Below are 26,670 nucleotides of genomic sequence, written 5' to 3'. Positions count from 1 at the left end.
GTTCTTTATCATTGACCAAGGAAGCTACTACCAGCTAATTAATGCTAGATATGATATAACATGGTATCACAACAGTCCTGTCTACTGTATTAGAGGGAGAAATTGGATTTGGTGTTCAATTAAAAAGAAGGAAAAATAAGATAGAGCACTGTTGTCACCATGCCATAAGGTCCCATATTTGTTTTCCAGAGCCTGTTCAATGCAAAAATATTATGAGGTAGTTGCTTGAAAAACAACAAAAACAACACCAACAGCATCCTAATATCAGAAAACTATAATCAGGATGAATGGCTGAGGATAATCATATTTAACAGAAAAAAGTAGTAAATATACCTACTAGGAAAGTGCTGTGCCTTTCACTAAACATAACATAGCAGTTACACTAACAAAATCGTTACACTGAATTTTTATGAAAAATTCCCATTTATTAACAAAAAAAATAGATACATCATCTGCATAGCAGTAGACAACAATTTTCAGTAAAGCTTATTGAACAGTTTTGCAGTTTTAAACAGCCTTCGGTTTCAATAATTTAATAAAATATACAACATGTCTATGTACAAATTAGCACCTTATTACTGAATAGTCTCAACAAAAAGAAATATTTAAGTTTTTGTCGCAACTAAAATTTATAGGTATTACCACTGTGACATGGAATGAACAGTACACACTGCATAATTTTATCTACTGAGCAAGAATAAATTCTTACAATTTCAGTCTTTACACCAATGTTACATCCCACACATTTTACTACAAAAATATTTTGTACAAAAAGTGTTCTAAAAAATAAATATCAGTTGCCATACAAATATACTCCTTGTATAAAATATTATAAGAAAATGAAGATTTGACTCCAACGTTCTACATATCAGGACAATGTAAAACAACTACAAAAGATACATGAACAGCGAACTATGTGTCTCATGTAGTTAACAAGAGATCAGACTTTCCACCAGATTTCTGAAGGAACCTGGAAAACCCATATTTTTTACCTTTAATGGTGTTATCAGCTAGCACTCTGTCCCAGTACTGAAGATTTTCGCTGCAATCCTGGTACTATATTACTAGTCTTCTGAACAACATCAAACATTTGATTTCCATATTTCACAGTAGATGCGACTGCTCCAAACATGCGGTCCATCAGACCTTTTTGAACAGGTTTATCCACTTTCTCTGGAGATTCACTAACTGCAAAAAAGTAAAATAAAGTTTCTACATAATGTCAAATAAAAGACACGAACCTGGAAGTGAGCGACCTACAGTTAGTACACAAATGGGTAATATCCTAGGAATGAAGTCTTGCTGTCAATAGTTAAATTACAAACACAGTTCAGAATGAAATTCACTCTGCAACGGAGTGTGCACCGATTTGAAACTTCCGGCAGGTTATGACTGTGTGTGAAATAATTACTCTACAACTTTTTTTGAAGCAGCTGAGTGCTTGGTTTCTCTTTTCATTTTCTGAAGAAGAAAAGTATTAAGTATGGCATGTCATATCAGAGTTTTAGTACCTAAAAACTCTTGGAAAGTTACTTCACACATTTATACATCTTTTAGTGTGGCTTACTCTTAAGTGGTCAAGCCCCACTCTCAACTGTAGTAAATGCGTGATGAAACAACTGATTTATACATTCTCCCTCCCTGCTTAGTACACTGACATTTGTCAGTATCTGTACTGTTTGGCCAGTGAAAATTTTGCCATCGAGAGCCCTGAGAATGGAAGGAGTACAACGTTTCTGGCTAATGGGTGAAGAAACAAGTAGGGCAACTATGCTGTTTAGTGCCGGCACCTTTGTGCACCATTCTTATTTTCTATTGCAGAAATGACATGCTGAAGCAGTTCATATAGGCTGGCAGTAGCTTTGATAATTTCAGGCTTCTACTGACAAGTACTAATTGCAGGTAGGGGTGAAGTTGTAGCAGCAAAACAATAAACTTAATATTTACTAACATGTAACTCAGACACTGGTTTTCTTTGTACATGTTTAGTGCATGACTCACTCTCAGTCCATGATTTTTGTGTGCCGAATGGTGTACCGAAACATCATGAATGACAGCGAGACTTAACAAGACGAAGGAAAGTGGAACATTATTCAAGAAACTGACAAAAACACACACGAAGCATGTTGATATTGCAAAGAAACTGAACATTCCTCCAACATTAAATACAACAGTGAAAAAATGAGAACGTAATTAATGCAGCATATTTGGAAGGTGGAAATGACAAAGACTTGTAAGACACTCAGTTTCCAGAACTGGAAAATGGCTATTGTAATGGGTAAAACAAGTTCCTGCTTTGAGTATTTCAATTGTGGTACTGTGGTTCATGCTAAAACTCTCAGAGTTCAAAGCACCCAGTGGTTGGATCAAAAGGTTCAACAACAGATGTAATTTAGTGTATAAATAGCTTCGATGTGAGGCTAGAAGTTTAAACCTTTATACTGTCGAGTCACGGAAAAATACTCTCATCTATCATGGAAAGTACAGTCCCAGATGAAATGGGATTATTTTTCACTTTATACCTGAAAAAATTCTGTTCGGAGGAGAGAAAAAGAAATGGCACAGAGGAAAATTTAGTAGAGAGAGACTAACTTTGTTATGTTGTAGTGAAAGTGGAACTGAAAAGTTGAACCAGAAGCTTTGCCAGTTCCTACAACATTGAAAGCTGTAAGGTGGACAATGCAATATTAAAACTGAATTTTGCAAACCTGAGTGAAGACAGAACTACCGAACTGTATCTTACTGTATTGCAGTGTAGTTAGCACAGTCATCCGCAGAAATTTTTCCAAGGGGGAGGGGGAGGGAGGGGGTGTAGGTTTTAAAATTACACACACACACACACACACACACACACACACACACACACACACACACACACAGAGACAGAGTCCGTCTATTGATTGTGAGCAGGCCAAATACCTCACGAAATAAGCGTCAAATGAAAAAACTAGAAAGAACGAAACTTGCCTAGCTTGAAGGGGGGAAACCAGATGGCGCTATGGTTGGCCCGCTAGATGGCGCTGCCATAGGTCAAATGAATATCAACTGGTTCTTTTTTTTTTTTAAATAGGAACCCCCATTTTTTATTACATATTCGTGTAGTACGTAAAGAAATATGAATGTTTTAGTTGGACCACTTTTTTCGCTTTGTGATAGATGACACTGTAATAATCACAAACATATGGCTCACAATTTTAGATGAACAGTTGGTAACAGGTAGGTTTTTTAAATTCAAATACGGAACGTAGGTACGGTTGAACATTTATTTCGGTTGTTCGGATGTGATACATGTACCTTTGTGAACTTATCATTTCTGAGAACACATGCTGCTACAGCGTGATTACCTGTAAATACCACATCAATGCAATAAATGCTCAAAATGGTGTCCATCAACCTCGATGCATTTGGCAATACATGCAACGACATTCCTCTCAACAGCGAGTAGTTCGCCTTCTGTAATGTTAGCACATGCATCAACAATGCGCTGACACATGTTGTCAGGCATTGTCGGTGGATCACGATAGCAAATATCCTTCAACTTTCCCCACAGAAAGAAATCCGGGGACATCAGGTACGGTGAATGTGCAGGCCATGGTATGGTGCTTCGACGACCAATCCCTCTGTCATGAGATATGCTACTCAATACTGCTTCAACCGCACACGAGCTATGTGTCTGATATCCATCATGTTGGATGTACATTGCCATTCTGTCATGCAGTGAAACATCTTTTAGTAACATCGGCAGAATATTACGCAGGAAATCAGCATACACTGCACCATTTAGATTGCCTGCGATAAAATGGGGGCCAATTATCTTCCCTCGCATAACGGGACACCATACATTAACCCACCAAGGACACTGATGTTCCACTTGTCGCAGCCATCATGGATTTACCGTTGCCAAATAGTGCATATTATGCCGGTTTACGTTACCGCTGTTGGTGAATGATGCTTTGTCGCTAAATAGAATGCATGCAAAAAATCTGTCATTGTGCCGTAATTTCTCTCGTCCCTAGTGGCAGAACTGTACACGACGTTCAAAGTCATCGCCATGAAATTCCTGGTGCATAGAAATATGGTACGGATGCAATCTATGTTGATGTAGAATTCTGAACACCGACGTTTTTTTTGAGATTCCCAATCCTCGCGCAATTTTTCTGCTACTGATGTGCTGATTAGCCGTGACAATAGCTAAAAACACCTACTTGGGCATCATCATTTGTTGCAGGTCATGGTTGATGTTTCACATGTGGCTGAACACTCCCTGTTTCCTTAAATAATGTAACTATCTGGTGAACAGTCTGGACACTTGGATGATGTCGTCCAGGATACCGAGCAGCACACACACCACATGCCCGTTGGGCATTTTGATCACAATAGCCATACACAACACGATACCGACCTTTCCTGCAATTGGTAAACACGGGTAATGTATGATGGAGCAAATACCGTCTGCACTGGTTGAATGTTACGTGATACCACATACTTATACATTTGTGACTATTACAGTGCCATCTATCACAAAACGAAGAAAGTGGTCCAACTAAAACATTCATATTTCTTTACGTACTACACAAGTATGTAATAAAAAATGGGGTTTCTTTTTTTTTTTAATGCATTTGATATACGTTTGATCTATGGCAGCACCATCTAGCAGGCCAACCATAGCACCATCTGGTTTCCCCCTTCAAGCTAGACTAGTTTTGTTCTTTGTAGTTTTTTTGTTTGATGCTCATTTCGTGAGATATTTGGCCCGCTCACTATCAATGGACCACCCTGTATATATGAGTTGACCATTGAATTTTGAGAATAAGAAATTTTATGGATGACACTAAAAAATTATTATATCCCAGAGAATTTATGGTTATTCACTCCATATATGAATGAAATACAGAATTTTTACACTCCATAGGACGGAGGGGCTAGTGCCGCATCTCACCGCCTTGTGGATGCCTATGGTAGCTAGTGTAAGGTGTATGATACATCGATAGTTTGTTGACACGACAACTCTTGTTCAATTACCAGGTGTGGTATTCCAAATGTGTTCTCAAAAAGGCACATTTTGAATTAGAACTTGGTGAGATAGTAGTGAGCTGCTAAGGGATCATGTATTACTATAAATATGGTACCCTTAATCCCACATTTTTACTCCTGAGAAAACTTCTCATTACCAAATTAGCTATTGTATGGCACTGTTTTCCCCACTTATGATGTTAAAAAAATCTGTGGTGCCATCAAAAACAAGGCAAAGAAATTTCACTCTACAGTACCACCATTACAAACTGCTGACTTCGCAAACTACACAGAGAATCTTCATAGGTGAAGGAACACGACCACTGGACGAGCTAATTATGAACAGTATCACCCATAACAACATGTACAAGTGTAAAACACAAGAGAATAAAAGTGCTTTACATGATTCCTCTTCCCAACAGAATACAAAACAGGGCAACTTTATCCTCAAATGCACAAGACTTATGCAAGTTGAATGAAACACTGGTATGGCTTCAGTGTCTCTGAAAAGTTGACAGAGTCCTAGTAGCAAACTATGTGCATCAGCTTATTAAATTTGCCACACCCACCTGTATTCTGAAAAGGACTATTTACACCACCACCCCTGTCCCCCGCCCAAAAAATAAATTTCCCAACAATTTAGCCAAACATTTGGCGAACTTTAAAATTCATACAGGGCAAATTTGGAATGCTGTTTAAAACACTGTACATCTTGCCCCGACCATCCTGTAATCTTCATGCAGCTGCGAGTTATTCACCTTAGCTGCTCCTAATATTATGGGAGACTGATCTAGGCTTTTATGAGTAAGGCCTTTATGTCCAGGCAAAAGGAAAAGCTAAGCAAGTTCATCATTTGATTCCTAATTTACACTATAATGTGCTTCATCTGATCAGTTGCTACCTCTACAGCTGATCCTTTAAGTTCATTAGTTTCAAAAATTAATCATACAGTGAAAGGACATACAAGACATACAAACAAACATTTTAGGAGTACCATGACGGAATATAGTTTATCATTCTGCAGCTTGTGAGTGAACGAGCATTTCGCTCTCATTTAAGTATATGGCCGAAATAGCCAGCCTTCAGGAATTGAGAAACAAACCCTGTCATCCAGGACTGTGTGCCACAAAGAGCACAGCTTCATTACGAGATGGGGAAATTCACAGGCGTTTATTGTGCTGAATGAGGTCTAAGTGCTGTAGTGTGCGAGTGAGACAGACAAGAACCTACGTCATAGGGAAACCCTGTAGAAGCTGTTTGTGGCCAGGGAGATGTAGCAGTGTTAAATATGCCAGACCTAAGATCTACCATAAAGAGAAACATTTATGAAAACTATTTAATTTTGTAGTAATTCAGAGAATGAAGCCACAGAAATTTTAATCTACCATCCTTAATAAATTTTCATGGTGATCCCAATAAAACTTGAATATTGGATCATATCTATAATAGTTCAGTATTTGCTGTTAAAATGAAATTAAGTTTTGTAACAAAGACCTGAATGCTAAAATCTGAATGCTTTAGTCGATCTTAATGATCAACATTTCATATAGAAGTGCTTCATTAAAATTACAAATGTTGTAAATATCAACTCTAACTTTATTTGTTTAAAGATACAGTAAATTTAAATTACCAGTATTTTCAGTTAAGCATCAGATCATCATTTCCTCCACATAAAACACACTGAACTATGACAGCACAACACCTTATTGAAAGTTTAGAGCATTATAGTTACTTTTGTTCTTTATTTATTTATTTATTATTTATTTATTTATCAGAAAGCACATTGGTGCAAGGCTACTGGCCATGACATTCAAAGTTAAGAAGGAAATTGTATTGGTTTCATGTAAAAGAATTTAACATTTATTATGTAATACATATTATTGCTACTTTATTTAGAATGAGAAAGTGGTCAAGCTTTGATTATTTAAATATGTTAAAATGTAAAATACTGCAGAATAAGCTGCAGCTAAACAGGTGAACGGCTTCAGGAAAGGTAACTGCACAAGTCAGTTGAAAGAGGATATTCGGCGCACAGGAAATGCAGACAGGGACGGGCAGAGGGACAGTGGTAGTGGAGATGTGAAAGCAGACTGTCAGTCTTTAGGTAGCTAGGAAGTGAAAAAACTTAGAAAATTTCACGTTTAGTGGTATCGCAGGACTTAGTCTCTGAGTGGTGAGCAGCCACACACCTGGTGTAAACTAACTTTTCATGTAGTTAACAAGGTGGAGTATGGACTTTTAATTCACGATGAGACTGAATGATCGAACTGCGACAAATGGATATTCACTCGAGTGTAATAGTAATTCTATATATAATCACTTTCGCTACCAGTTTGCTTTCTGAATAAACATTATTCTAACCAAATCACAACTGTGTGGTCTACATCATTTATGAGTCGTTAATTTAGCTCCCGATATTATTATTATTTCTTTCCTTTCTCAGATGTTATGTCTGGTTAAAAATGAAAAGTGGTGCGGACCTTGACCAAGCGCGACTTCCTTTTAACTGTACGGTATGTGTTACATTGCATTTAGGAACTTTCGGGTAATTGAACATGTATCAGTAATTACAGATCTCTGTAGTTGTATATATATACGTTTGGATGTAGCTGCATTGCATTGATGTACTGGTGGATATTGTGTGGTATGACTACTGTAGTTGGTAGTATAATCGGTATAATGTCAACTTTATCGTGATGCCACATGTCCTTGACTTCCTCAGCCAGTTGGTTGTATTTTTCAATTTTTTTCTCCTGTTTTCTTCTGTATATTTGTTGTAATGGGTATGGATATTTCGATTAGTTGCATTAATTTCCTCTTTTTATTGGTGAGCATGTCGTCATGTTTGTTATCTGGTGTCGTTTTATCTGTTATAATGGTTCTGTTCCATTATAACTTGTATTCATCATTCTTCAGTACATTTTGTGGTGCATACTTGTACGTGTGAACGTGTTGTTTTATTAGTTTATGTTGTATGGCAAGTTGTTGATGTATTATTTTTGCTACATTGTCATGTCTTCTGGTGTATTCTGTATTTGCTAGTATTGTACATCTGCTTGTGATGTGATCTACTGTTTCTATTTGTTGTTTGCAAAGTCTGCATTTATCTGTTGTGGTATTGGGATCTTTACTAATATGCTTGCTGTTATATCTGGTGTTTATTGTTTGATCCTGTACTGCAATCATGAATCTTTCCATCTCACTGTATATATTGCCTTTTCTTAGCCATGTGTTGGATGCGTCTTTATCGATGTGTGGCCGTGTTAGATGATACGGGTGCTTGCCATGTAGTGTTTTCTTTTTCCAATTTACTTTCTTTGTATCTGTTGATGTTACATGATCTAAAAGGTTGAAGTGGTTATGAAATTGCAATGGTGTAGCCGATGTATTTATACGAGTGATTGCTTTGTGTATTTTGCTAGTTTCTGCTTGTTCTATAAAGAATTTTCTCAAATTGTCTACCTGTCCATAATGTAGGTTTTTATATGTCGATAAATCCCCTTCATCCTCCCTTTCTGCTTAATGTGAATCTTTCCGTTGCTGAATGTATGTGATGTATTCTATATTTGTGGCATTGTGATTGTGTAAGTGTATTGAGTGCTTCTAGTTCCGTGTTACTCCATTTCACTACTCCAAATGAATAGGTCAATATTGGTACAGCTTAAGTAATTTATAGCTTTTGTCTTGTTTCTTGCTGTCAATTCTGTTTTCAGTATTTTTGTTAGTCTTTGTCTATATTTTTCTCTAAGTTCTTCTTTAATATTTCTATTATCTATTCCTATTTTTTGCCTGTATCCTAGATATTTATGGGCATCTGTTTTTCCATCGTTTCTATGCAGTTGCTGTTGTTATCCAATATGTAATCCTCTTGTTTAGTGTGTTTTCCCTTGACTATGCTATTTTTCTTACATTCGTCTGTTCAAAAGCCATATTTATATCATTGCTGAATACTTCTGTTATCTTTAGTAATTGGTTGAGTTGTTGATTTGTTGCTGCCACTAGTTTTAGATCATCCATGTATAGCAAATGTGCGATTTTGTGTTGGTATGTTCCAGTAATATTATATCCATAATTTGTATTATTTAGCATGTTGGATAGTGGGTTCAGAGCAAGACAGAACCAGAAAGAACTTAATGAGTCTCCTTGGTATATTCCACACTTAATCTGTATTGGCTGTGGTGTGATATTCTTTGAATTTGTTTGGATATTAAGTGTGGTTTTCCAATTTTTCATTACTATGTTTAGGAACTGTGTCAATTTAAGATCTACTTTGTATATTTCCAATATCTGTAGTAACCATGAGTGGGTGTACACTATCAAAATCTTTATGGTAATCAATGTATGTGTAGTGTAACGACCTTTGTTTAGTTTTAGCTTGATATGTCACCTCTGCATCTATTATCAGTTACTCTTTACATCTTCGTGCTCCTTTGCAGCAGCCTTTTTGTTCTCCATTTATAATTTTGTTCTGTGTTGTATGTGTCATTAATTTCTGTGTAATGACTGAAGTTAATATTTTGTATATTGTTGGTAGGCATGTCATGAGGCGATATTTTGCTGGGTTTGCTGTGTCTACTTGATCTTTAAGTGTCAGATAAGTTATTCGTCCTGTAAGTGTATCAGGGACTGGGTATGGGTCTGCAATGTAACTGTTAAATAATTTAGTTAGATGTGAATGTGTTGAGGTGAACTACTTTAGCCAGAACTTTGCTATTTTATCTTTTCCAGGGGCTTTCCAATTGTGCGTAGAATTAATTGCTCGGGTGACTTCATGTTGCAAAATTATCACTTCAGGTACTTATGGTATCATCTGGTACGTGTCTGTTTCTGCTTGTATCCACCATGCATGTCTTATGTTGTACCAGGATTGGCCAAATGTTGCTCCAGAAGTGTTAAATGTCTTATGTTTGGTGGATTGTCTATTTTAATGTATGTATTATCTATTGTCTGGTAAAATTTCTTTTGGTTTGTGTTGAATGTTTGGTTTTGTTTCCTTCTATTTTCACTTTTTTTGTATCTTCTAAGTCATTTGGCCAATGCTTGAATTTCTGCTTCTTTTCATGTAATTGCTCTATCGCTTCTTGTTGTGAGATTTTAGCTAACCTTTTTCGTTTGTTGTCTGATATTTCATTTCTTATAAATTGTGTTGGCTGTCCAAGTCTTTTCTCTGTTTTTCTACTCTGATCTGTAGCCTGTGTTGCCATGCTGGTTTTGTGGGTTTCTTCTGTGCGTTGGTTGGTTCTGATCTCTGCCTAGTGTGTATATTTAGCGTAGTGAGTGCTCCTATATAAACCAGTAGTTTTAACTCTTCCATAATTGTATTTTCATTTATTTTGTTGTGTATGATTGTGTTGATAGTAGTAGTTGTTTCAACTTGTGGGTTATTTGGTGGTCTATGCAAGAATGGTCTAATGTCTGTATGTGTGTCTTTGTATTCTATATATGTCAGCTGAAATTTTTCTTCTATATGTAACATGTGTCACTTCTGTGTTCTATTTGTGCTTGTTCTGGTGGCTGTCTTAAGATTTTGTTTTCATCCGATTGCTTAATTGATGCGTGTTGTTCTTTGTTTGTTTGCTCTGGGATGTTTGGGTCCATTACTGTATTTTCTTCTTCTTCTTCTTCTTCTTCTTCTTCTTCTTCTTCTTCTTCTTATTCTGATTGCACATTATTTTGTTCCAGTATTCGTTGTACCTGTTTGATGTTTTCTAATTCTGACTGGGGTATTCTGTTATTTTTTATTATTACGCACATCTGATCAGCTAGTCATTGTTCTGTTAAAAATTTTAATTCTGGGTATCTGGTAATAAATGTTGTGTATACTTGTGATCTGTATCCAGTTGTGTTGGTTCGTAAGTTTGTTGCTTGGTAATAACATAACATGAGGTGTCGGTTAACTTCATCTGACCATCTCATCCTCTGTCTTCAGTGGTACGTTCTTTTCGTCACCTTTTACGACTGGCAGAACATACCGGAGTCTTAGTCTTTTATTTTTATTATTATTTTCATTATTTTTATTATTATTATTATTGTCATTGTATGTTATATTAACATTTTATGTTTCATACAATTTCTCAAACTTGCCATCAGCCAGACAATTAACAACCCCAATACATTTCGACAAAGAGGAACCTCACGTGAGCCTGAACATATTTGAGATATTAGCTCACAAGCTCAATGAACTAAATATAAAGGGTTGTGACAAGCAGTTAATTAAGATGGTTAGTTCTCAGTTACAGAGGACATATTTGCTAAATGTTAGTATCCTACTGGAAGAGAGATATACTCAATACCAAATTAAAAATAATGGAGTGCAACATGTTTAACATAATTTGAACTAATAATGAAATTTACCATTAAGAAATGAAATTATCATTTTGTTGACCACTTCAGGCTTCTCTTGATGAGGATAGTGTCCAGTTCCATTTACAATTTTTACAAGGAATTTTTCTGTGAACTCTGTTGATGTGACAATACTTTCCAGAGTGAGACATGGATCCTGATTGCCAGTAATGAACATGCACGGTGCCTTCACTGGTTCACAGACAGGACTTATTCTTTGAAAAGGTAGGTTTCTGAAATAGTTGATGGCTCCAGTCCAGTCCTCTGAAAGATGGAATGGTGAAAACTTACAGTATTTACATTACCAACAGTAAATATGAACATGCTGTATACACCATTTTAAATTCTAAACCAAGTACTGAATTATGCGCATCTTTTCCTTCATAAAATTATGTGCGCTTATGTACAATGCCTGACAAAAAAGTGAAGCTCTCAGAAGGAGAAGATAAAATGAAATCAAACTTCTGGAGCTGAGAGGATATGTGATGTTATTTCACTAATTACAGTTAGTAGTCAAATTAAAAAAAAACCCGCTTTATAGTTTCAGCCCATTTAGCAGTATGATGTTACACTACCTCTGGCCCTGATGCCTGCACGATTCAGTTTGGAATGGCGTCATAAAGCAGTTTTATCTTCTCCCGGGGCAAGCTGGCCCACAACTGTTTTAACTGGTCCTTTATATTCTGGATAATCCTTTATATTCTGAATAATGGCACTGGGACCAAGTTGACATTTGAACAAGTCCCATACATTTTCTGTTGGGGGCAGATGTGCAAACTCTCGCTGGCCACAATGCACCTCATCATACAGACAGTTCATAGATACACATACCAATTGTGGCTAATCTGTGTCCTGTTGAAAAATGGCACCACAACATGGTCACATGAGAATTAACACTCGAGGACGTAGGAAGTCCTTGATGTACCGCTGTGCTGTCACAGTTCCCTCAATCACTATGTCAGTCATGATCTGAAGTCATACCCCATGGCTCCCCACACCATAAGGCAAAGAGCAACATCACTGTGTGCATCCAAAACATTGGAAGAATGGAACCTCTCACCAGGTTACCACCTTACTTAACATGATGTGATGCCATTCATCAGTGTCCCATACTCCCCAGTCGTGGTAGCACTTCAGACACAGCCATTTTTGTTGGGGTGTTAATAACAGCCTACACAAGGGTGCCAATGAAGAAGGCACACCTGACCCCATGGGCAGTCCGAGAGCCATCAGAGTACACAAATGTACTACCGTGAAGTTCCATGCAAAGGTCATCAAACTGAAAGCAATAGAAAGAGGCTGGACTAGTGTCCTTAGGAAGCTAGTGAAGGCCACAGTTAACTTGTGCCACTTCACGAAGCCAAGATGGTGAAGGGTTCACACCCACCAGAAAAGTTGGAGGTAGTCTTAAGTTAAGCTGCTGTAGCAAGCGCCGAAAGTGGACTACAGGAGCTAACAGAAGAGGGATGCACCCCATACCCATGGCATACAAGTGGTATGCATACCTGCTAAGGGGAAAGTCACGGCGGTAGAACAGTGGTAGTTCAGCAGCTTCAGCATACAGACTCTCAACCAGACTAGTGTAAAAGGCGCCAGTAGCCAAACAGATGTCACTATGGTGGATAGTGTTGAGATTGCATAAGAGGGATGGACATGCAGATGCATAAACAAAGCACTCATGGTCAAGTTTCGAACAAACAAGGGACTGATACAAACAGAGAAGGGTGGTTTGAGTGCCACCCCAGGAAGTACCATTGAGGGCACGTAGGACACTGAGGAACCGCGTACATCGGGCCGTCAGATAAGACATATGGGAGGACCAAGAATGTTTCCTATCGTGCATGAGACCCAGGAATTTCATAGTTTCAATGAATGGAAGGGCCACAGGCCCACGATGTAAAGATGGTGGGATAAACCATTTGTGCCTCCAGAAATTCATACAGACAGTTTGTCAATGGAAAAACGAAAGCCATTGTCATGCTCCAGGAGTAAAGATGATCAAGACATCGCTGAAGACGCCGCTCAGTGGGACATGTCTGTGGAGAACTGCAATAGATGACAAAAGTGTCAACAAAAAGGGAGCCGGTGGTGCCCGGCAGGAGACAAGCCATTATAGGGTTAATGGCGATAGCAAAGAGGACGACGCTCTGGATGGAACCCTGAGGCACACCATTTTCCTGGATAAAGGTGTCCGACAAGGCAGAACCCTCACACACCTTGAAAACCCAGTCTTCCAAAAATTCCTGAAGAGAACAGGTCAGGCGGCCACGGAAGCCCCATGTGTAGAGTATGGAGGATGCCAGTTCTCCAGCAGATGTCTTAGGCCTTCTCAAAAAAACACCGCAGCCCTAGTCTGGGATTTCCGCAGATAACCATTAATGACATGGGTGGACAAAGTAACGTGATAGTTAACAACAGAACACTGCGCTCTAAATCCACAGTGAGCATTCGTTAATAAATTGTGAGACTCAAGCCACCATACCAGCCGGGCATGAATCTTACATTCCATCATCTTGCAAATACAACTGGTGAGAGAGATGGGGTGGTAGTAGGTAGAAAGAAGATTTTTGTCCTTACAGGTTTGGTACGAGTGTGACGGTGGCTTCACTCCAGCATCCAGGAAATCTGCCCTCTCCTAGATGCGGTTGTGCATGTTAAGCAGAAAGTGCTTGCCTGCAAGAGAAAGGTGCTACAACATCTGAATGTTGACAGTGTCTGGCCCTGGTGCAGAGAATCGGAATGAACTGAGAGCATGATCTAGATCGCTCATAGTAAAGGCGGCATTGTAGCACTCATGATTATGAGATAAGAAGGGTTTTGGCCAAGCCGCCCCAGCTGGTTTCCGATGGCAGAAGGCATGGGGATAGTGGGAAGAGCTCGAAACTTCCGCAAAATGATGGTCCAAGGTATTGGAGATAGCAACAGGGTCCACAATAACATCATTTGCTGGAAATTGGTTAATGAATCTTGGTCCCAGAGAGCTCTTGGATGTTGGCCCACATGACAGATGAAGGGGTGGAACTGTTAAAAGAACTGGTGAATGAAATCCAGCTAGCGTGTTTGCTATCCTGAAGAACACAATGACACTGCACGCATCTGTTTATAATGAATGGCGCCTGTTTATAATGAATGCAGTTTGCCATTGTAAGATGACAGTTAAAAACATGGAGAGCACGTCCCTGTGCACAAATTGCATCACAGCGTGCCTCAGTCCACCAAGGAACTGGGGCAAAGCATGGTAAAGAGGAAGCACAAGAAATGGAACATTCTGCAACAGTAAGGATAACATTTGTGAGATATTCCACCTAATCCTCACAACTGGGGAAATCTTGTTCTTCAAAGGTCACCATGAAGGAGTAAAGCCACGAGTCAGCCTTAGTAAGCTGCCATTTGGGTGTGCATGCAGGTGGGATATGAGTCAGCAAACATAGCACATGGAAAATGGTCGCTCAAGCTGACATCTGAAAGAATGGACCAATCAAGACAATGGGCAAACCAGACAGTGCAGAAGGATAGGTCCGAATAGGAATAGTTGCGAAAGAAGCTTGAATGGAATGTGGGTGCTCTAGTGTTAAGACAGAAGAGGTTGAGGTTTTTTCAAATGGTTTTAGGGCATAGAACTGCTACAGTCATAAGTGCTCATTCTGTGGCTTAGGGAAGGGTAAAAAATAATGTTAATTCAGCAGCAATGGGAGCAGAACTCAAAAAGGATGGAATTTAGAAATGGAAGGAAATCTTAGAAAACTACTACTGATGGGAGGGGGGTTGTCCCCAAAAAAGAGCTTCAAACGACCAATGTCATCTCACTGACACAAACTCAAGGATGCGATCCGCTCAGTGCTTGTCATCTGCTACAAGGGAAGACATATCAGGCGACAGCTGTAAGCAGGTGCGTAGTGGATTAAAATAAAAATATGGGCACTGAAATAAAAGGTGTCTCACTGTCCATGGTGGAGAGCAGTGGAGACAAAGCAGGGGAGGATCGCCACTTTAAATATGTCAGTGGCTAGAAAGACAGCTCCCTATCTGGAGTCGTGTTAAAATTACATCCTCCCAACAACGAGGCTGGGAGGAAGAGGTCCAAGCACAGGGCAGAGGTTTTATGTCCCATAATTTATCATCAGGAAGCGTAGGCCAATGTGTATGCCACAAAAGAACAGCAGGACAACAGGACAACATAAAACGCTTTGTAGATCGGCTAAGGGAACCACGCAAACAGTGGGCTGAAGAGGAGAGACTGCAGCCTTGGCCACTATATTGACTGCCTCATTTTGCAGATTCCAACGTGCCCCGAGATCCAGAGGCATGCCAAAGAGATCTCCCCCAATTGGATCAAGTGGAAGCAGTGCTGAATCCAGAGGGTGTGTGAGGTAAAGAGCTTGGAGGTTGAGGAGAGAGCTGAGCAAATCCGAGTATATGATATATTACAGCAGCTTTTAGTGACAGATGTACTAGACAGCTTGGGGAACAGTGTAAATCTCCACAGTAAAAGCCAAACACTGGTTGAGAAGCCGAAATCTATTACGGGTGTCACCAACAACATAGGCACACCCAATACCAAATGTGGTTTTTGAGCCGTCAGTGTAAATAAATGTGGCATTCTCCATTTAGAGCAGTAAATGCCCAATGAGAAACTATAGGGGGGGGAGGGGGGGGGGGGGAATGTTACTATCATTGGGAAGCTGACAAAGGTCAGAGAGCAGGCAGATGCGGGGATGAAACCAAGGTGGCACAATACCACCATTTGTCAAGAAAGTTTTAGGAAAGTGGAAGGGAAAAGAACACAGCAGCTGAAAGAAGCAGAGCTCCTGGTGGTAGGAGAGAGGAAGAGCTGCCTGCATACCCTATCCAAGGAGGTGTCTAAATAAAGTGCATGGGTCAGATGGAAAGACATGGAATACAGATATCTAGAGAAATGGCTCAGTAGGACAGCTCACCAATTGGACAGCAAAGGTTCAGCAGTCTCAGCATACAGTCTCTCCACGGGGCTGGTGTAAAAAGTTCCAGACGCTAAACGCAATCCACAGTGGTGGACAGAGTCAAGATGCCGAAGAATAGATGGTCATGCAGAGGAGTGAACTATGTTTCCACAGTCCAATTTTGAGAACACTAAGGCGCAATATAGACGAAGGAGGACCATTCGGTCCACTCACCAAGAGGCACCACTCAGAACATGGAGGGTGTTGAGGGATCACAGACAGCAGGCCGAAAAATGAAATGTGGGAAGACCAGCACAGTTTTCTGTCAAACATAAGGCCCAAGAATTTGTCAACATCTGCAAACAGAAGGTCGATATGCCCAGATATAGGGTAGGTGGAGGAAGCTGCGTACGATGCCATAACTTTGCACATACGGCCTTACTGGCAGAAAAGCAGAAGCCAGTTTCGATGCTCCATGAGTGGAGGCAATTGAGACATTCTTGAAGACAACGTTCAAGAAGGCTGGTCCATTGAAGGCTGTAGTAGATGGCAAAATCTTCGACAAAGAGGGAGCCCGAGACATTGTGGAGGAGACAATCCATAATTGGGTTTACAGCAGTGGCAAACAGTACAACACTTGGCACAGAGCCCTGGGGCACCCCATTTTCTTGGGAGAAAGTACAGGAGAGAGTACCTTACATACACTACTCGTGAGAGATATGGGGCTATACCTAGAGGGGAGATGTTTGTCATTTCCAGGTTTCGGAACAGGAATGACAACAGCTTCCTGCCATCTTCTGGGAAAGGCAATGGAAGTAACGCAGACTACAGTACAATAAATGCAGCAACATTTGGACACGGATGCCATCCAGTCCTGGGATGGAAGAGTGAGAGGAAGAGAGCACATGTGGAGGCAGCAAAAAATGTAGGTTCCCAGTGTTGAGGCAAACAAGATCCGCTTGGAGGAAAAGGTCAATCAATAGGGAGCCTCACGGACAAGGACGTGGAGATCCCCAAAGCTGCTGGTGGACATTGAAGTCCCCAACTAGCACATGGGGGTGAGGGGTGTATGAAGCTGACCAAGGAGAACTGATTACGGGGATTAGGTGATAATAGACAGTATCATTGAGAAGTGCCGGAGTGCCATCAACAGAGGGGAGATCAAACTGGACTGATTGGAAATGAGGGAAGACAAAGCGATCATGGGGATGTGCTTTGTTTCCTGTAGACAGAAAAACAGGGAGGAGGATCATAAGAGGATCGAAAATTCATCCCGATTGGAGTGAATTCCGCAAATATTCCAATGGATAATTGACATAGGGTGAACAGAAAAGGGAAAATCTCATCGTGGTTGCCGTCAACTCAGCAACTGCTGAGAGCCAGCAGCCGAAGGCGTGGAACGACATCCAGCCAAAGGCAGAATATCCTCATCAAAAAGTCGTTCGGGGGCAGCTCCTGCCGCCAGTGATCGGCTGTCAGCAGTGCGACTTGGTGACACCGAAGATGGTCGAGCCCAGCTACCACTGGGTGGCGCTGCATAGGAAACACGCCGTGGCGGAGAAGGAGAGGAACTTTGTTTTGTCTGAGCCTTCTTGGAGGCAGGACATTGAGATGAGGGAGGAATCGATGGTTGTGAGGTCAGGGTACGTAAAAATCTTCGAGAGTAGGCTCTTTTTTGGAAGTCCGGGTGTCCTATGTTGGGACCAGTGATTTAGCAGGAGCCAATGAGGGGTGAGCCTTAGAATGAGCAGGAGATAGTTGGGAGTTTGAATAGGCGATCTTTGGGCTGGCCAACCTGATGACCACGACTGCAAGTTGTGTGGCTACCTCGTTAGTAGGGCGAGGAGATGCAAGGACAATGCTATATTTACCCACTGGAAGCACAGTGGGTTTTCTACTGGCAAATAACTTATGAGTAGCAAATGTAGAAACTTTTTCCTTCACTTGGATTTTCTGAATAATTTGTTCATCTTTGATAATAGGGCAATCTCGAGACGAAGCAGCGTGGTCGCCCATACAGTTGATGCAACAAGGGGATGGAGGTGGACAATCACCCTCATGGGCATCCCTGCCACATGTAACGCGTTTGGCAGTATTGGAACACTACTGGCTGGTATAATTAAAACGCTGACACCGATAACGCTTAGGGTTCGGGATGTAAGGACAAACTGAAAATATCTTATAGCCCACTTTAATGTTCGATGGAAGTTGAACTCTGTCAAATGTCAAGAAGAGAATACGGGTCGGTACCAATTCTTGTCAACCCTTTTCATGACTGGTCAGACAGGTAATTTTGAATGTCCTCATTGGATGACGCATCGAGTGAGCATGTATAAACCACCCCGCGTGATGAATTTGAAGTATGGTGTGCTTCCACCCAGACAGGGAAGGTGTGTAACAGCATAGTTCGCAGAAATTTTTATGCCTGGAGGGCACAGACTGTTTCTAACAATAAGGTGCCATTTCATAATCAGGAACAAGACTACAGGACCTGCATTTGCATTGATACCATTCGGAATAATGAAAGGGCTAACTGTGGAGAAGTCTTGACCTCCATCAGACCAAGAAACAACTAGCAACTTTGGAACTGATGGAAGAATTATCTGTGGCCGAGACTCCTCTAGCTTTCTCTTGTGGGTATAAGTTGTAGACGTAGAGGTAACCATTGTGAAAATATTCCCCATGATTACCGGCGTCTCCGATCGATGGCACACTCCTTTCCTCATGGGGGGGCCTCTCTGAGAAATGGACAGAGGGCTCAATCAGCGTATTCGGAAGGTACCAGCTCGAGTAATCACCCCTCCCTGGGCCTGGCCTTTACCAGCGGGTACGTACGTGTCCTACCTGTCTACTCGGGGCGGGGAATTACGCATTACCCTGTCACCGGCTATGCATGGGTCAGCCTTCAGAGATGCACGGGGAGGAAAGAGAGAGAAAGGAAGGAACAAAGGAAAGGAAAGAAGAGAGGTCTCAAATGCCACAGCAGAGAAGAGGGCAAAGGGAAGAGGCAAGGAAAACAGAAGAGCAAAGGGAGGACAGAGACCTTCCAGCATAGAAAGCAAAGAAGAGAAACTACCTCTTACAGTCTTAAGTGTCCATCTCCTCAAGTAGGCACAAAAAACACTCCTGAAGAGAGGGAGAAGGGGAAGGGAGGGGGAGGGGTGGGAAGGATCGGCGACGAGGGCGGATGTGGAGAAGGAAGGTATGCAGCCCGGAAAGGGAAGCGAGCTTCACTAGCTTGGGGTCCCATGCTCGCCACGCACGCGTCCACAAAACAAGTTGTGGACACCCTGGGGGAAAGAGGTGGAGATGATTAAGGAGATCAGCTGAGAGGGTACCTCTGTGACAGGTTCTGGGAGAACCACAAAGGGGATGACATGCATTGAAGTCATCGAGTAACAGAAATGGGGGAGGTAGCTGCCCAATAAGCAGAAGGAAGTCTGCCCTGGGGACATCGAATGACAGAGGGACATATTGGCACACAGGGAAAAGTCAGGTGGGGAAGGAAAAGGTGAACTGCAACAGCTTGAAGATGGGCTGACTACGAATGTCATCCCGTATGAGCAACATGACACCCCATGAGATGGAATGCTGACTCAGGGGAAAGGTCAAAACTAACTAGAAAGAAATGTGAAAGCTCACAGTGGTCATGAGGGCACAATTTCGTTTCCTGAAGCCAGAGTACACAGAGACGCTGCAATGCTAAAAGCAGCCATAAACCTCTTTGCAGGACCAAGGGCTGCAAATGTTCCATTGGAGGAGAGTCATAATGAGGAAGAGATGTGGGGGGGGGGGGGGGGGGGTCACCTCGGCGGCTACTGATTGCCAGCCTGTGAAGGAGGAGGATCTTGCTCCATGGGGTTCACAAAAGCATCGGCTTGCTTGTGCTGCCGGTCTGTGGAGCCGAATGCTGAAGAAAGGTTGGTGGTGTGCACTGGTGACACAGAGGCCAGCCGGTCTAAGGTATCACATGGCAACACCATCGAAGAGGCTCTTCAAGTCGGCGAAGGAGAAGACCATATGCCTTTGGTGGACTTCTTCGAGCCTTTCCAGTTAGAGGAAGACTCAGGTGTTGTTTGGCTAGAGGGACGTAAGAAGTCTTCACGGGAGTACTACTACTGTCCTTTTCGGCCCACCGGTTGTGTAACTGAAGGCTTTGCCACTTGAGGTGAGAGTTCGATGGTTTGTTGCACAGCTGGACAGGGGGATGGCAATGCTACCTTGACATTGGGCGATTTCACAACTTCAGAGCTGAATTTGAGGTCACATGCCTGTGTGGCCATGTCCTTCGTGGAGCAAGGGTAACAAGAACGGAACTATAGGTGTTCGAGGGGAGAACGCAGGGTTTGCGACTAGCCAATGACTTGCGAGTGACTGGGTAAGGCATATTTTTTCCTTTACCCATATCTCTGAATCATCAAGATACATGGGACAATCCCAAGAGGAAGCAGCATGACCACCACTGCAGTTGATACAGCAGGGATAAGGAAGCTGACAGTCTTACTCATCCGCATCCCTACCACAGCTTATACATTTGGCTGGGTGTCTAAAGATGTTCTAGCGCAGTTGAAACAATGGCATTGGTAGCAGTGCATCGGGTTTGGAAGGTATGGCCTGCTTTGATCTCTGATGGAAGCACCATTCTATCAAAGGTGAGAAAGAGTGCAGGTGGGCATTAAGGAGGAATCTACCTTTTTCGTTACATGATGGATGGCAGTGACACCCTGATCAGAGAGGTAAGACCGAATTTCGGCCTTGGTTAGACCATTGAGCAGCCTAGTGTAAATAACACCAAGGGAAGAATTCAAAGTTCTATGGGCCTCAGCACAAACCAGGTAGCCACGGAGAAGTGAGGCAGCAAGCAGTTATTGTGCTTGAGAATCAGAAGTAGTCTCCAAAAGCATTCTCCAAAAGCAAAGTGCCATTCCATAAAAAAGAGCAGGATTTCTCAAGGTCAGTAATTGCATCAACATCTTTCTGAATAATTAACGTATTTACCATGGTGAAAGACTGACATCAGAAGGAACCGTGGTGCAGCTGGGAGGGTTTCTCAACCATTAGCCTTATTACGTTTACATTGATTTGGAAGATGATTGGCTCATTGGGAGAAAGTCCCGTATGATTGCCAGCATCCTTCCAACTGAGGGTCCCACTTCACAAGGTGGCGCACCCACCTTAGGTGATAGTTCACATCTCAGGTCACACCTCTTTAACACCTGACAGGGACCAATCGGAAATTTGGGAAGGTTACAGCTCAGGTAATCGCCCATTCCTGGGCCTGGCCTGTACCAGGGCGTACGTGTGAACCCTACCTATCAAGCCGGGGCTGGTAATTACACATTACCATGTCACCTGTTACATTTCAGACAAGGGCCAGCCTTCAGGAGCACACAGGGAGGAAGATGAAAAAGAACCACTTCAAACACAGGCTGCAGAACATTCCCATACCCCAGACATGTTCCCCAAGGGAGGGAAAAAAGAATAGCAAGAGGATAGACATGCAGCATAGAAGGGAAAGATTCTGCAAAGGCTGGGACCTCATGGTAGCCAAGCACGAACCTGCCAAAGAGTGGCGAGCCCCTGGGGACAGGGGGAGGGGGGTGGTTGTCTCCGAGCAATGATGTACGATGACACACAATGCCGCAGAGAGTCGATCACTTTTTCTCAGATAGTTGGTGCAGATGTGAAGGTGTTATGGTGCATTTGGTACACAGTACGGCAATTGTCCCTTATGACAGTCAGAAATGATCTTCCAGAACAGTGATGACAAGTATGCTTCCTTCACGTTTCCACGTGGTTCAACATGGGGACTCATGGCGACTGTTACATCCAAATGTATATTGCACGATTCTACCAGCTGGCCAAACAGAGACCCTCAATGAGGCTGCTTTAAAACTGTCAGGTGCTAATAACGCAGTCTCACCTGAGTATGTGGCATCTCCTTGTCCTTTACAGTGGTCACTCTACATCTGATGTTTGAATGCCTCTTACACCCTACCAGGCATGGTAACACTAACACAATAAACACTAATGCACTCTGGTAGCCATTCTACATGTTCAAATGGTTCTGAGCACTATGCGACTTAACTTCTGAGGTCATCAGTCCCATAGAACTTAGAACTACTTAAACCTAACTAACCTAAGGACATCACACACATCCATGCCCGAGGCAGGATTCGAACCTGCGACTGTAGCAGTTGCATGGTTCCAGACTGTAGCACCTAGAACTGCTCAGCCACTCCGGCTGGCCATTCTACATGTCCTAGAGAATTTTAACTCGAATCATTTGTATGGGTATGTGTACTAAGTTACATTAACATCTGACTATGTCTTCTGGGTGCTTCACTGTTTTCAGGCAGTGTATTACATCCAGGTCTGTAAAATGATGTATGTTGACAGACCAGTTGCAACAAAGGTTTTGTCAGCTTTGTGATGGTGTATAAAAACTGGGGAGCAGACTGTAATAATTTTATGAATTATTTTTGTTTGTTGAAGTCTGTGCATTTATCTATGATAATTTGTGGAAACTTGGCAGTAATACTTATCAGATTTGCCTTTCAATTAAATTCATTTGGGTCTGCATGTAACACCCACACAATTATTTTGTCAATTACTTGTGTTTAAGGTATTTTGATAGGATGGCATTTCATACATGTTTTATCACTATTTCTTCCTTGCCAACACAAACTATCATATTTCTGCAAAATCACCAATTTCATTTTAGTTTGTTGCATTACACACAGTCATCTCTCTAACACAAAATTTGGCAAACACATTAATTTTACTGCCATAATCTACATGCTAGCATCAATGCATGGTTTAGCAGGTCACTCAAGACCTACAGGATATTATAGGTGCGTGTAGGTAGAAAGGCAGCTGCATGAAGCGTTCTGTGCAGACAGAGCAAGAATGCTTGTGACATCGGCAGTCTGCCCCTTCCATGTTGTGTGCACTTCGCAATATTGTTATTTGTATCCCAATGGTTAAGCTCTACACCTAGTAAAGAATATTCTACTTATACACTAATTTCACATTTTAGTCAGACATTGCAAGCAGTCTGTCTTACTCTTTTCATGCATTCTGAACTGTTTTTGATACCTTCTATGTGTCTACAGAAATAATGTGTTTAGGAATAGAAATTCCTGGATGGAATAATTTGTATGTAAAATAAAGGGAAGGTGACCACACACCGATAGCTGATTTGTGGTGGATAGAAACATGCAACAGGAAACAGTATTTACATGAACTTTCAAGTTCTTGCTCTTCACCTAGCTGAAGTGCACACATTCCTGTGGGTGTTGTATGACTGTGTGTACTTCTACTACGAAACGAACAAGAGATCAAAAGCTAATGTAAATACTGTTTTCTATTGCATGTTTCAATGTTCTAGTTAACTGCAGGTGAATAGTTCCCTTTTCTTTATTTTGTAGAACAATGTGTTTTTCATCCTTACATGCAATTCATTTTATTGAGGCGAAAAAGCATTAGTTGTGATGTTTTGTAAGTTACGAAGCACACAAATTGCAGCACAAACAAACTGGAAATGTCGAACAAGGTGTCATTAAATTTCTCATTTATACTGCCACTAACATGCAGTTGCTGCATAGATTAATGTATATGTACAGGAATCAACTACTGTATTGCAGTCACTAAAATGAGCAATATACCACAGATTTTGTGGATAGTGCAATTGTCAGCCCCTACTTCAGAACAAGCACAGACAGCAACAAACCACACACTGAAATGCTTTTCATTGTTGAAGTGAAAATATAGTGCTCAAAAGAATGTGAAAGAAATGGGAAGGAGTTTTAATAGCAAACTCACTCTACAAAAATAAATGATACATTCTAGCAAAATATACCTGGATCAGCTAAGCCAGGCACTCAAGTAAACAATATATGTTTAACTACGCAAGAGAACTTCCTTTTATCAATGTTTAGCAACACTGAAACATGTGAGTGAAAATATAAACAATGTACTGTGTGCTACTCAACAATGACGTTAACGTAATGAATTTTGAAATAAAGCTATTTGTTCGTCATATACTTATGGTTTATTCATTCAAGACAACCTCATGATATTCTTGCACTTGTTCAATTTGCAATATATTAAAAACAAAGATTCCAAGACTTACCAAGCAGGAAAGCGCCGGCAGACAGGCACATGAACAAAACACACAAACACACACAAACACACACAAACACACACAAACACACACAAACACACACAAACACACACAAACACACACAAACACACACAAACACACACAAACACACACAAACACACACAAACACACACAAACACACACAAACACACACAAACACACACAAACACACACAAACACACACAAACACACACAAACACACACAAACACACACAAACACACACAAACACACACAAACACACACAAACACACACAAACACAAGCAGACATATTTAAAGGCAAAGAGTAAGGGCAGAGATGTCAGTCGAGGCGGAAGTACAGAGGCAAAGAAGTTGTTGAAAGACAGGTGAGGTATGAGCGGCGGCAACTTGAAATTAGTGGAGGTTGAGGCCTGGCGGATATCGAGAAGAGAGGATATACTGAAGGGCGAGTTCCCATCTCCGGAGTTCGGATAGGTTGGTGTTGGTGGGAAGTATCCAGATAACTCGGACGGTGTAACACTGTGCCAAGATGTGCTGACCGTGCATCAAGGCATGTTTAGCCACAGGGTGATCCTCATTACCAACAAACACTGTCTGCCTGTGTCCATTCATGCGAATGGACAGTTTGTTGCTGGTCATTCCCACATAGAAAGAGTCACAGTGCAGGCAGGTCAGTTGGTAAATCACGTGGGTGCTTTCACACGTGGCTCTCCCTTTGATCGTGTAAACCTTCCGGGTTACAGGACTGGAGTAGGTGGTGGTGGGAGGGTGCATAGGACAGGTTTTACACCGGGGGCGTTTGGCAAGGGTAGGAGCCAGAGGGTAGGGAAGGTGGTTTGGGGATTTCATAGGGATGAACCAAGAGGTTACGAAGGTTAGGTGGACGGCGGAAAGACACTCTTGGTGGAGTGGGGAGGATTTCATGAAGGATGGATCTCATTTTGGGGCAGGATTTTAGGAAGTCGTATCCCTGCTGGAGAGCCACATTCAAGGTCTGATCCAGTCCCGGGAAGTATTCTGTCACAAGTCGGGCACTTTTGGGGTTCTTCTGTGAGAGCTTCTGGGTTTGAGGGGATGAGGAAGTGGCTCTGGTTATCTGCTTCTGTACCAGGTTGGGAGGGTAGTTGCTGGATGCGAAAGCTGTTTTCAGGTTGTTGGTGTAATGGTCGAGGGATTCAGGACTGGAGCAGATTCGTTTGCCATGAAGGCCTAGGCTGTAGGGAAGGGACCGTTTGATATGGAATGGGTGGCAGCTGTCATAATGGAGGTACTGTTGCTTGTTGGTGGGTTTGATGCGGACGGATGTGTGCAGCTGGCCATTGGACAGATGGAGGTCAACGTCTAGGAAAGTGGCATGGGATTTGGAGTAGGACCAGGTGAATCTAATGGAACCAAAGGAGTTGAGGTTGGAGAGGAAATTCTGGAGTTGTTCTTCACTGTGAGTCCAGATCATGAAGATGTCATCAATAAATCTGTACCAAACTTTGGGTTGGCAGGCTTGGGTAACCAAGAAGGCTTCCTCTAAGCAACCCATAAATAGGTTGGCATACGAGGGGGCCATCCTGGTACCCATGGCTGTTCCCTTTAATTGTTGGTATGTCTGGCCTTCAAAAGTGAAGAAGTTGTGGGTCAGGATGAAGCTGGCTAAGGTGACGAGGAAAGAGGTTTTAGGTAGGGTGGCAGGTGATCGGCGTGAAAGGAAGTGCTCCATTGCAGCGAGGCCCTGGACGTGCGGGATATTCGTGTATAGGGAAGTGGCATCAATGGTTACAAGGATGGTTTCCGGGGGTAACAGACTGGGTACGGATTCCAGGCGTTCGAGAAAGTGGTTGGTGTCTTTGATGAAGGATGGGAGATTGCATGTAATGGGTTGAAGGTGTTGATCTACGTAGGCAGAGATACGTTCTGTGGGGGCTTGGTAACCAGCTACAATGGGGCGGCCAGGATGTTTGGGTTTGTGAATTTTAGGAAGTAGGTAGAAGGTAGGAGTGCGAGGTGTTGGTGGGGTGAGGAGTTTGATGGAGTCAGGTGAAAGGTTTTGTAGGGGGCCTAAGGTTCTGAGGATTCCTTGAAGCTCTGCCTGGACATCAGGAATGGGATTACCTTGGCAGACTTTGTATGTAGAGTTGTCTGAAAGCTGACGCAGTCCCTCAGCCACATACTCCCGACGATCAAGTACCACGGTCGTGGAACCCTTGTCAGCCGGAAGAATGATGATGGATCGGTCAGCTTTCAGATCACGGATAGCCTG

General features: G+C 41.9%; 1 protein-coding gene across 1 annotated transcript in view; it reads right to left on the bottom strand.

Moving 5' to 3' along the window:
* Positions 1 to 404: 404 nt before the first annotated feature.
* Positions 405 to 26,670, bottom strand: part of LOC126298676 (epoxide hydrolase 4-like) — a 110,953-nt gene continuing 84,687 nt past the window's right edge. The window contains exons 5-6 of the mRNA XM_049990108.1: positions 11,368 to 11,619; positions 405 to 1,188 (exon numbers count right to left, since the gene is read on the bottom strand). Of these exons, the coding sequence (XP_049846065.1) occupies positions 1,007 to 1,188; positions 11,368 to 11,619 (434 nt within the window). The 3' untranslated portion in view covers positions 405 to 1,006. The remainder of the gene's footprint in view (positions 1,189 to 11,367; positions 11,620 to 26,670) is intronic.

This window comes from Schistocerca gregaria, chromosome X, assembly GCF_023897955.1.
Source record: "Schistocerca gregaria isolate iqSchGreg1 chromosome X, iqSchGreg1.2, whole genome shotgun sequence".
NCBI lineage: Eukaryota > Metazoa > Arthropoda > Insecta > Orthoptera > Acrididae > Schistocerca > Schistocerca gregaria.
Note: the sequence above shows the minus strand (reverse complement) of the source record. Positions and strands in the feature narration are given on the sequence as shown.